This window comes from Squalius cephalus (assembly GCF_949319135.1).
Source record: "Squalius cephalus genome assembly, chromosome: 12".
NCBI classification, from domain to species: Eukaryota; Metazoa; Chordata; class Actinopteri; order Cypriniformes; family Leuciscidae; genus Squalius; species Squalius cephalus.
Window position 1 is genome coordinate 17,950,752 of NC_137133.1, and position 13,190 is coordinate 17,963,941.

General features: G+C 37.2%; 1 protein-coding gene across 2 annotated transcripts in view; it reads left to right on the top strand.

Moving 5' to 3' along the window:
* The window catches only part of ezrb (ezrin b), a 34,183-nt gene extending 21,099 nt beyond the window's left edge, over window positions 1–13,084 (top strand). For both annotated transcript variants that reach the window (XM_079887795.1, XM_079887796.1), the window contains 8 exons: window positions 111–257; window positions 2,837–2,933; window positions 5,192–5,355; window positions 6,306–6,436; window positions 7,789–7,949; window positions 8,029–8,121; window positions 8,286–8,528; window positions 10,895–13,084. In XM_079887795.1, coding sequence (XP_079743921.1) covers window positions 111–257; window positions 2,837–2,933; window positions 5,192–5,355; window positions 6,306–6,436; window positions 7,789–7,949; window positions 8,029–8,121; window positions 8,286–8,528; window positions 10,895–11,059 — 1,201 coding nt within the window. In that variant the 3' untranslated portion in view covers window positions 11,060–13,084. The remainder of the gene's footprint in view (window positions 1–110; window positions 258–2,836; window positions 2,934–5,191; window positions 5,356–6,305; window positions 6,437–7,788; window positions 7,950–8,028; window positions 8,122–8,285; window positions 8,529–10,894) is intronic.
* The last annotated feature ends 106 nt before the right edge of the window (window positions 13,085–13,190 follow it).

Here is a 13,190-nt window from a genome sequence, read left to right on the forward strand (position 1 = left end):
GTGATATACTACATGTTACGACATACTGTGCTAAAAGATGTTGGTCATATCACCAGCCAGCATTACAAACGAAACTGATCATTTTGTTGTCCTGTTTTATTTATCCTTAGAGAGGACGCAATGCTTGAGTATTTGAAAATTGCTCAGGATCTGGAAATGTATGGTGTGAACTACTTCGACATCAAGAACAAGAAGGGATCGGAGCTATGGCTGGGTGTGGATGCCTTGGGCCTAAATATCTATGAGAAAGAAGACAAGTGAGTTCAGCCTTTCCCTACATTCATTTGACATTATTCTTATGTGAAGTGGCATTTCAACTACACTTCTTGTATCTTCAGTGTTTTCCTCTTCTTTTAAATCATTTAGATTACATAAAAAGCACTGTGCCAGTACCATGGTAAAATAATGGTATTAGTTGTTAGTACTGTATATACTACGAGTACTGTATGGGTACCATAATACCATGGTATTTTGTGGTATACCTAGCTACTTAGTAATACTTTTGGCCTGCACATCCATCATCCCCCTTTAATTTACACCAATCTGTGAAATCCAAGCTATTGAGGAGTGCTTTTGGTGATTTAGTTTGGTTTGAGGACATTATTCCTAGAACATGATGTTCTTTTTTGAAGTAACATCTATTTTATTTCCATTGTTTCCTTAAACAGAGATCTCTCTGTGTGTGCACATAAGTGCAGTGGCGTCTAATGGCTTTTTCCCCACAATGCCCTCTATTTTAACCATAGCAACAAAGACTGGTTTTTCAAGCTGTGCAGTCCTTGAAAACATTGGGCAAGGTTTGTGTGTGTGACTGAGAGAAGGCTTCTCGAGTGCACACATGTTGCACAACGACCTGTGAAATAGTTCACATTCATCTGATCTTTGCTTGTGTTTGTACGGTGTAAAGTGTTGTTGTGTTAGCTGTGCTCTTTCTGCCGAGTGGCCCGTATTCTTAGCTTCACATTTGTTTCAAATCACGATTCTGAACAGACAACTACACAAAATAACATCATTTTCTAGAGGTTATGACAAAATGTAAATTTCTGCAGTCTGTTTAAAAATATTTTATTAATCTGAATTAATAATTAAAAAGTGGTTTCAATGAATGATTCGATGACTCACTCATAATGACTTCACTTGTTTCATTATTACTGGATGAATCAGGTTTTTTGATTGAGTCTCTTGAGTGAATGATTCAATGACAAATACATTTTTTAACAGTTACTTTACCAGTCACCCCATAGTGGCGTAACAATATAGCCAATACAATTGTTATTTTAAGCCAAGTTACTTTCAAAAGGTGATTTACTCTGTCTTACTCAGTCTTCACTTGATCCTTAAGAAATCATTCTAATTTAGCCTAATGCTCAGGTCACATTTCTTCTTAATATCAATGTTGAAAACAGTTCTTAACACGTTTGTAGAAATTGCGATATTTTATTCAGGATTCTTTGAGGAATAGAAAGTTCAATGAACAACATTTATTACATTTATTTATTAAATAATTGAATAAATAGACACATTTTGTAACATTATAAATGTCTTCACTGTCACTTTTGATCAATTTAATTAATAAAAGTATTAATTTCTCTTTTTTTAATCTTACCACAAATGTTTTAATGGTATCATTGTTTCCTAAAATGTTAAGCGGCACTGTTTTCAACATTGATAATAATAATGTTTCTTGATCATTAAATTAGCATATCAGAATGATTTCTGAAGGATCATGTGACACTGAAGACTGGATATTTAGATTTACCATCACAGGAAAAAAAAAAAAAAAAATTTTAATTGTAATACTATTTCACAATATTACTGTTTGATTAAATAAATGAAGAAAAAAAAACAAAAAAAAAAACATGTTTCCAAACTTTTGACAGGTGCTGGATATATTATTTTATTTATACTAATAATAATATATTATATAAACATGTACTGGTATATAATATTGTAATAGTATTTTTTTTTTTTTTCTTTACTTATCCAAAAATGTACGGATATATCATTTTCCTTAAATGGTAGAATAACCAGTATACATGCCTTCTGTCCACAGGAGCAAAAAATAAGCAGGCACGTTCATGACATCTTTAGCAGCTCTACTCCACCTAGACCAAGTCAGCACGACAATCTCTCTGGAACTCTATTCCCACTAGAGCCAATCAGAGCCAATCAAAGCCAAGCATGAGACCGACTGTAACAGTCATAGCACTACAAGGACAAAAACTAGGGCCTCTTTAAATACTTGCATAAATCATTTAAAATGTAATATTGTATAATTGTTTAATGCTAATGAAATATGACAGTCAGTGGTCTAGTGTATTTGTTCCACTCTTCTTTCCCCCCTGCACCTTATACTGTACAACCCTTAGAAAAAAACATTTCATGCCTTATTTATTATCATCATTTATTTGAACCATTTCTGCCATTTGTTTTAGGGCAGGTTTGTGGTGTGTCATATGAGGTGGGCCACAATAGCTTCGTGTTCTCTTAGCTACGCATTAAGACAATGTGACATGTGGCGTCGTTGTGACGCCACTCCCATGAGCTCCACAAAGACATCACAGCACACTCCTCACTGCGATGATGTCATTAGCTCACGCTAATCGCAGGTCCTTCTTTGTCTTAGCATTCCTTGAGTATCTCAGTGATGGACCGTCATGCCTGTGGTACAACATTCTCACTGCATTACAAACGGATCTCAGTGCTAATATTTAGTTTTTTGCTCGATCGGCAAGATCTGATGGTTGTCGTCCACCTTTTAAGTGGTGATTTCAGGTTTTGCGTGACTATGTATGGAATGAAAACATATCTCATGATGTCATCATTGTCTTCACAGACTCACACCAAAAATTGGATTCCCCTGGAGCGAAATAAGAAACATTTCCTTCAACGATAAGAAGTTTGTCATCAAGCCTATAGATAAAAAAGCTCCAGTAAGTGAAACTACAATTGTGACACAAGCCGCCTTCATACCTCACTGTCCTGAAACTGAAAAACTGACGAGACGAGAATAAAACTTGTTTTATTACACTCTAATCGACAAACGTTTTATCTCACACCAATATCACAACGTCTAGGATTAGGTTTTTGGATACAAAGTCTAATTTCAATAGTTTTCGGATTAAAAAAGAAAATGTCAAAGAACCATTATTATGATTGACATTTCAGATTCGACACCATTTTTAGGTCACTAATTGTGTATTTGAAACATTGAGCATTGTAAACTTTGTACAAAAGTCTGTAAAGCACGAGATGCTCTTTAAAACCATTGTTTGTTTGTTTACTTTTATTGTTCCTCTTAGGGGAAACTAGTTTTGCAGCAAAAGGTAACAAATACAGACAATGCATAATACATAAACAATATATAATACACAGTTCATATCATAAAATCTACCTATGAAGATTTTTTTCCACATTTAACTGAATGTGGAATTTTAATACAGCACATCAGTCATCCACTACTGAACCATGTCCTTGATCCTGTTCCTGTAGAAGACTCACTATCACAGAGTCATCAGCATATTTAATAATGTGCCTATTCTCGTATGAATTGCGACAATCATTTGTGTACATAATACATAACATAGGTGACACACAACATCCTCGAGGAAACCCAGTAGAACAAAATAACTGTTTAGAATATTAATTAATTTTAACACATTGTGATCTTCCTGTTAAAAAAATCAATAAATAACGCCTTAGGTTTTTCCAAATGTTTATAAACCAGAAATGGCAAATAGTAATAGATCAAGGCTAGACTCTATTTGCTGTAAAATCACTTCCCTAACTATGTTTTATTTATTTCATTATTAACGACGTGTGAGCAACTGGTCTAAAATCGTTTTAAATTCTTAGGCACGCTGTTTTTTTGGCACATATTTCTTCCATATTCTTGGGACTTTTGTAGCTTAAAAAAAAATGGTGAAAAGTTCCACACAACTGTTCTGCACAAGTCTTTTACACCTTACCTCCTATATTATCAGGGCCTGGACGTTTCTTTACATCTATATTTTGAAAAAGACATTTAACCTTGTGATCTTCAATGTTTTCACAATTACTACATTTTGTTCTTTGTTTTGAATAATTGATTTCTGCACTAAAATCATGATGATCAAACCTTAATTACTACTCATTCAATGTATCAGAAAAATCCATATCCGATTTAAAACCATCCAATTTAATCCTTTTGGTTTCCTTTCTCTCATTACCTGCCAAGGTTTTAAATCCTTGTCATGTTGCAATTTATTTCTTTTTTTTTCTTTCCCATTCAGCTGATATTCCAACTTGAACCCATCCTCCTTTATTTCTGCTCTCACCATATTACTGATCTCTCTAACTGTGTGTGATTCTCCCATCTGAAAAGCTATTTTCTTTTTATGCAAAATATATTTTGTTCTCTTTGAGATCCAATGGGATTATGGTTTGGAAATACTCTAAAGTCTTATATGGAACAACACATACAGTACAAAAAGAGATATATCCACACATGACCTCAGTGAATTCATCAAAATTGTTCATAGCTTCTTCAAAAACAGTCCAGTCTGTTCAATCAAAAGACCCCTGTAGAGCCAGTGAACTGTCCTCTGTCTAAACCTGGACTCTTCTTTTCTTCATTTTCTCTCTACGCAGCACTGACTTATACGCAGGTAACCGGTGAACTGTATTATAATCAGAGAAACCCAAAGGAGGACCAATAGTAGAATTCATTGCCCCCCTTAATAGAGCCATAACAGAGATCAAGTATCTTATTTCGCCTTGTATTTCAAGTGATATATTGGTAAAAAGTACAGAATGACTTATAGACTACAATTAAAATCCCCAAGAATAAAATTTGGTGTGTCTGGTGTATAAATAATCCTAAAATAACACTGCAATGTGACAAAAAAAGATGGTGAGATGTCTGTGGCTTTATTGTGACGCACACAGTACACAGTAAATCACTGTAATGCGTGCAGTTTGACGGTAAAGAGTCGTTAGTTGTAGCAGTGCTGTTTCAGCTGATAAACACCAGCAGTCAGTCTCTGTCTTCATAGAGCGTTATCTCTGAGCGTCAGAACAGCTGCTTTCACATTACCACACGACTTTATCATACTAATACACAGACTTCTCAATCTGATCAAAGACCAGTACATTGGATGATTCCTAAACCCCTGCATCTTTATATCTTGTCTCTTCCTTCTTATCCCTGCAGGATTTCGTGTTCTACGCCCAGCGTTTGCGCATTAATAAACGTATCCTACAGCTGTGCATGGGGAACCATGAGCTGTACATGCGCCGCAGGAAGCCGGACACCATCGAGGTGCAGCAGATGAAAGCACAGGCTCGAGAGGAGAAACAACACAAACAGATGGAGAGGTGAGGATGAATCACCATGGCGATGTGAGGAGTGATGGCGTCTCATCAGCAGATGCTGCAGGATATAAAACACACCATATTCTGCCATATTATTTCATTTTACACATTCAGAACTAGAAACTGGATTGGCAAAGGCTGTTTTTTTTGTTTGTTTTTTTGCTTTTGCTTTTTGTTTGATTTTAAACTGGATTAGCAAAGCCTGATTTTATTTTGTTTTGCTTTTGGTTTGTTATTAGTTTTCTTTGGCTTTTTTCCCCCATTTTTTATTTAAAGGATGTATTTGTGGTTGCTAAGGTGTTCTAAGTGGTTGCTAGGTAGTTTCTAAAGGGTTTTAGGTGTTTTTTTTTAGAGATTTGCTATGTGGTACCTTGGATCTTCTGAAAGGTTGCTAGGCAGTTTTTAGGTGGGTAATTAAATATATTATATGGTACCGATTTATCAGTCTCAAATCAGCATCAAATAGCAGTATCCAACTTATGATCCAACATTATGATAACTTTGTGGCATTGCCTTTAGTCAACTCCAGTTGCTGCAAATTACTTTCCAAATGGCATTTAAACAGTTTTATATGTAAAATGACCTTGGTTTATATTTATATTTATAATTATATGACCTTGGTTATGATTGGTTAACTAGCTGTTGCCCATCATGAGTTGCTGAATACTGAATAGATATTGATATGTAAACTTGTCCGGCCGACTCTTCATGGTTGTGATGTCATGAAGCCAACAAGATTTCTGAACAAGCCATTTTTGCAGCAGGTCAATGAGTTTTGAATTATTAACATCATTATTAACTATGAGCAAGGCAAATTGAGTTTTGTATTATATGACCACTTTATTATGTCTCCCTTGGCAGGTCAGTCTGAGAGATGACTTTTGTTTGTGGGTATAGAGCGGTGTCCTGAGCAAACGTCACAGTGTGTCTCTTTGGTTGTGTCTTATCTGCAGAGCTCAGCTGGAGAGCGAGAAGAAGAGACGAGAGGCCATAGAGAGAGAGAAAGAGCAGATGGAGAGGGAGAAACAGGAGCTGATGATGCGACTCTACCAGTTTGAGGAGAAGACCAAAAAAGCAGAGAAAGGTAAGAAGCCAGTGTTTTTGTTTTTAATTGGAGTAATATCATGTAAAATATATTTTGTTTTGGTTGAAACATGTTCATGTCTAACGCAAGATAAGTATTTTCATGACTGCGTTCAATAAAACAGTCAACATGCAAGTTGTTTTGAATGCGGGGAATCATGTTTATACTTTTTTTTTTAAAGAAAATACATTTTTTAACTGTTTAGTTTTATGAAACAACATATGGATTATAATAAAAACAAATCTGACAATTATTGCGAATGATGATTGGTTTACTTTGTGACTCCATATGGAAAATTTGTGACTCATAATTGGAGACATCAAGCCAGATACAGTCACTTTGGTCTTTTCAGTTTATGTAACCTTTTAGCTTGTTAGTATATAAAGGGGAGACATTATACTTTGATCATGATGAGTGTGTTCGAGCTGACAATGCCGTTGACTGGCAATCCAAACACAAGGTGGTGTCGAACTGCACCTGTTACTCTATTTCTGCTGTTCGCATGTCATGTTTCTTTTGTGTTTGCCACAAAGCTTTTCTTTCTGATATCCAGTTTGAAACTAGATTATTAGGCTATTAATTTTTCATTCCGAAAAGTTTGTTTTGGATTAATGTTCCTGAATCATATGGCCATACATTCTAAAACCATCAACCATCCCTGACTATACAAAGTCCAACAATGCTTTCTGAATGATCTCAATTTATGTACTCTGTAGAAAAAGCAGAAGTGATGTCATTGTGCCAAACATCACTCATCTTAAAGGGAATTTTTCTGTCATTATTTACTTCAAACCCCATATGTCTATTTCTTATATGGAGCACAAAAGGAATTATATGTAGCAGAAAGTCTTAAGCTGCTCTGCAGACAATGAAAGTGAATGGTGACTAGTCATAATTCAGTGAATCATTACTTAAATTTCATTTTGCTATACGAAAAGTTATTCTACAGCTTTCAGATACAGAATATAGTGCATGAGTAATGAGTATTAATTTGATAGTGCTTGACAGCCCCTCATTCCCATTCACTTTCATTGTGTGGAAAAAAAGCAGCATGAACACTTTACTAAACTTCTCCTTTGGTGTTCCACGGAATAAAGGTCAAACAGTGAAACTAGGGGGAGTAAATGATGACAGATTTTTTTGGGAGACCTATCCCTTCAAAGTAGACTAATTATAGGGACTGCAAAAGCATGATGTGGTCGCCACCATTTAGTGTTGAATTGACGACTATTCATTAACATCACAGATGTGTAACCATGAGGGCATCACCACCTTCCATAGTGAGGGCCAGACCCATATTTAGGATGTATTGATGGTTGCACTTTAAATGAAATCTGGATGTGTGTTTTCAGACCTGCAGGAGCAGATGCAGAGGGCCGTGCAGCTGGAGCATGAACGGAGACTAGCCGATGAGGAGGCCGCCAGATTGGAGGCAGAGAGGCAGGCAGCCCTGCTCGCAAAGGAGGAACTGGCCCGTCAAGCCAAGGACCAGCTAAAGAGTCAAGAACAGCTGGTGAGAACTTAATGCAGATTCTCAGAAAAATTGAGTTGTTTATTTCCCATTAACAATCCTCCCCATTGATTTCTCTCAGGCCGCTGAGTTGGCAGAACATACTGCTCGTATTGCACTCCTGGAAGAAGCCAAAAGACGCAAGGAGGAGGAAGCCGTGACATGGCAGCACAGAGTAAGAGCATTAAGACATGAACCCATATGGAAATAATGAGATCCCTTTTTTTCAACCTTTATGAGTTTGCATTACTGCAAAAAATATTCTGTGTGTCCATACTCTTGGTGCAGTAATTGGATTGGTAGACTGTCTGATCTTTGTGATGTTGGACTGTGTTCAAGGCGAAAGAGGCTCAGGATGACCTGGTGAAGACCCGCGAGGAGCTTCACATGGTGATGGCGGCACCACCTCTCCCTCCACCACCCCCCGCCTATGAACCTGATGAGAATGAGTATGAAGATGGGGAGGAGAGCAACGGGAGCTACAGTGCAGACCTGCAGACAGGAGGATTCCATGACCACCGCAACGAAGAACAGCGACTCACTGAGGCCGAGAAGAATGAACGAGTTCAGAAACAGCTGTTGGTAAGTAAAACATTGTAGGAACAATTGGTTGAACTTTACGAGGCTTTAAGATTGGAGCCCAGGGCAGGGTTGCCAATCCTGCTCCTTGAAGACTGAGTTCAGGTCTGACTCCAGCATGTTCCTAACAGGGTTAGGGTAACCTTTTTGCAGTTTTATTATTCTAGGTTGATCTAGTGTCTTCTTTAACTCTAGTCCAGGGGTGTCATAACCTGCTCCTGAAGGACCACTGTCCTGCAAAGTTTAATAAGCTATTTCCTCCAAAAAGTGGTTTATTCAGCATACGGAAGCCTCTCCTCCATTAACAACCATTAAAAAACAGCCTCTTGCCTCCTTCCCTGCGTACCACAGTGTTAGCATGCTAAGGTTGCAGGCTTGCCTTTAAGTGGCTTTTATGCCTAGTAAGACATTGATCTGGTATGTTTAATTGGGGCTGGAGCTAATGTAAATAACATTAAACCAACAAAAGTATTTGAAGAGTAATAAAAGTGTAATCCCGATCCTGCCGTCCTCCATCATTGTTTCTGTGCGCAACAACTACAATGTTAAACTAAAAAATGCACAAGATTGTCACTGCGGGGTTTCCATTTTAGGGTTGTGAATGTGAATACAAGAGAACAGTCTCTGTGTAGGTCCTCTTTAAGGCTCAACAAAAGGGGCTTTCGCACCTGGTACTTCTAGGAGCTAGAACTTATAGCAACTAGCCACTAGGATGGTTCCCCGAAAACTAATGGTTCTCCTAGGAACGTTTTCCTGGTTTCATTCGCACGGCCAGCAGGAACTCTGAAGTGACGTAAGCCGCGCTCGTTGTTGTGACTTATTTTGACGGCGCTGAGAACGCCTGAGCTCACACTGCTCGCATTCTCTGTGTTCATTAGTTTAAGATCTGCCTAACAGTCCTGTCTAATACGTTATTAGATAGAATTGTTATACATAGAAAGTAACGTTAGACCGTAATGAAAAGTTATTAGCGTATGCCATGTGGTTCAGTAACAGTGTCCAGTGAGCAGAAATACATAATCATGTTTGGCTTGGTCCCCTCAAAGTTAACCTTTACGCTGAGGAGAAAATCCATCTATCACTGTTTTCCATGTTTGTAGAGTTAGTTTCTGGAGTAAATATATAGGGTATAATCTGTGGGTTTACATAGCCTTTTTTTAAATGGCTGGTGTTTCGCTTGTGTTCGGCCAATCAGCGTACACTAACGTCACTGGTAGTTCAGGTTGTGCCGGGTTAGACCCGACTCTGAAGGAGGAGCTCAATTAGATCCTCCAAAAGGAGTTCCTAGAACTAAAATCTTTAAAAAAAAACTTTTGTGGGGACTTTATTGGCTCCTACTTCAGAGTAGAGTCTAACCCGGCACAACCTGAACTACCAGTGACGTAAGTGTAGGCTGATTGGCCGAACACATGCCATACGAAACACCGGCACCAGCCATATTCTTACTGCTCGAACTAACGGCATGAACCGCCACTAAAGTCCTGGCAGTTCTCAACACAGTGTCCTCCATCCTTCAGTTGTTGACGTTGTTCAATAAATGACGTCGCTGTTGGCCGGCTTGCGTCACTTCAGAGTTCCTACTGACGTTGTAAATGCAACCAGGAAAATGGCCCAAAGGGAAAATTTAGTTCTCAGGGGACCGCCCTGGTGGCTAGTGCCTATAACTACCCGGTGCGAAAGCCCCTCACGAGTAGGAATAAATAACCCTGCTCTGAAACAACAGTATCTACCAGTCAATTACTTCTGATTTTAAGAGGAAGTTGGGGTAAGGTTTAGGGTTGGATAGACCTAGAGATATGCTTGGTTGATAGCAATGTCTAGCACCAGGGATGTCTACAAACATGGCCTTAGGTTCATCAGGTTGTCTCATATGATTACCGTAGTACAGCCAACAGATCTTTGTTGGTCCTGGACATTCTTATCAACAAATCAGATTTTGGTAATAGGATTAGGCTTAGGTTTCAGGCTGGGGTTGGGGCTTGTGTTTTAAACCAATAATATCCTTCTGCCTTTAACTGTAGTTAATAGTTGGGGTTCGGAGTAGTCAATAAGATTTCTCCAAGTAGGTCATGGTTCTGAAATAACATACTTTAACGGTCCTAAAACAACATTACTATCAAACAATCCAAACGATAACCTATTCCTAACCTAAATAAGAATGTTATCAACTAGATATCCAATTGGTATATATGGGTTTAGGGCCTGACATTGTGTTTGGTCTTAACAACAACGTTAATCCAGAAACATGTCCTACTTGGTAGAATCACATTAAAAGGTTTGGATAGGTTTGTTTGACAGGAAGAACTGGTTGTATTCTTGAGTCATAGATCAAAAAAGCATCAACATTTCTGACACTATCTTCTTCACAGGCTCTGACCTCCGAGTTATCCCAGGCTCGCGACGACACCAAGAAGACTCAGAACGACCTGCTGCACACAGAGAACGTGCGCGCCGGCCGAGACAAATACAAAACTCTCCGGCAGATCCGCCAGGGCAATACCAAACAGAGGATTGATGAGTTTGAGGCCTTATAAAATATCAGGACCAGGAAACTTTGGGAAGGAGGGGAAGGAAGGAGTCTCAAAGCCCTTGTCTGTTTTCTTTCTATCCCCTACGTCTGAGTGGTCAATGCAAGAGGCACACGTACACGCACATGCACACGGTAATGCAACAGATTTGATTCGGATGATACCAACACTGGTTCAATGTGCACTAAACAAGAAATTATTTTAAAACCAAAAAACTGCACAATGTAAATGTAATGACAAAAATGTTTTTTGTCATTACATTTATATACATAAACACTAATGTTTACCCCTTAATGGTGTACATCGGAATTCACAGCAACACTTTACAGTAAGGTTCTATACTGTAGCATTAGTTAATGAACAAACAATGAACATTTATTAATGTCTGTTCATTCTTGGTTTGTAATGCATTAGTTAACTAGTGATGACAAACAACTTTGTAATATCAATGTATTTATATATGTAGCAATTGACATTTATTAATCTTGGTTAATTGCTAACTAATGTTAATTGTATAAAGCCTTATTTTAAAATGTTACCAATTTCACAAAATCACACCACGGATTTTTTTCACAGAATGTGCTGAAATAAATCCTTTTGCCATAAACATGCGAAGCTAAATAATATGTAAACACACGTGCCAACAATGCATCCCCTTATGTTAATTATGTGTTATTAATTAAATAATCTGGCCAAATTCTAACTAGTTTGGGGTTGTAATAAGGGATTGTAATTTTTTTTTCTTTTTTTTTTTTCTTCTTGTTAATGATCCACTCAGCACAGGGCTTGGCAGTATGATAATAATTTTATGTATTGTCTTATATTAAAACTCTTTCATTCATGTTGAATATGGCTTTTGCCAGAATATTTGTTATAGTGTTTATTTATTCTTTCTTTGGGTTATTTAAGGTTTTGGGGTAGATGTACTTCTGCTTATTTACTAATGACAGATTCATTTCGTTATTGATTCTGTACTGACCCAAATGATGATTGAATCCACATGCTCAAATCTTTAATGCTAATTAGAAGAGGATTCATATACGATATGATATCTGATTTTATACACGCATACATATGTATATGTATGTGTATATATATGTATCAGAGGCATGTTAAATCATTAGATTTTCTGCATTAGATACAAACTGATTTTTGTTAAGGTTTTCAATTGAATTAGTTACTGAATGTTTATTGCCATGACATTGGGTTGGAGGAAGATTTGTTTTTAGAAACTTTAATAACCTTTTGTATTCTCAGCTTACTGTAAGTTAGTTTTGGACAGTTTTCACTGACTTACTAGCAGCTCTTTATATTTGAATGAAAACTTAAAAGTAGCACAAATCAGGTAGTGTTAAAGACACCTTTATTCTGCTGGAGGATTCACACTAGAACAGAGTTTTAGACATTCAGCATTTTGGGTGATATACCAATGGGCAAATATGACGATTTAGTAAATTGTTTCTATGATGCCTGTAACCATGCAGTGCCACTTTCATAAAAATAGGAAAGTATTATTATGATTATTATTTTTTGTCGCATCTTTTTTTCTTCTTGCTACTTGGCAAGTTATTAGGGCTTAAATGTATTTGTTTCCTCCAAATGATGCTTATTATTGCTAACTTAGTCACTGTTAATTCTTTGAGTTTCAATTATCAAAATCAGCTGGTTTAATCACTCGCAGCTATTTGAACGCTTGTTTTAAATATTATTGATGACATATACAAATAAGCTTTTCACACTACCAACACTGCAGGGCTTAAAGGGATCGTTCTCTCAAAAATGAAAATTCTGTCATTTATTCACACTCAAGTTGTTCCAGACCTGTATGAGTTTCTGTCTTCTGTTGAGCACAAAATAAGCTATTTTAAAGAATGTTGGTTTCCAGTTTTGGTCCCCAACGACTTCCATAGTATTTCCCTCCCTGATACTATGGAAGTCATTAGGGACCAACATTCTTCAAAATATATTTTGTTCACGTCAACCCAACCTGGATTATGTCACTGAATCGTGGTAACAATGGTATACAAGTTACTACTGTAACTCATTGTAAGAACTAGTTGACAATATGACGTGTGAAAAGCCTATATGTGTAAAACAGAAAAGAGTTGTTATTGTATAAAGCAGTAGTAATATAAGT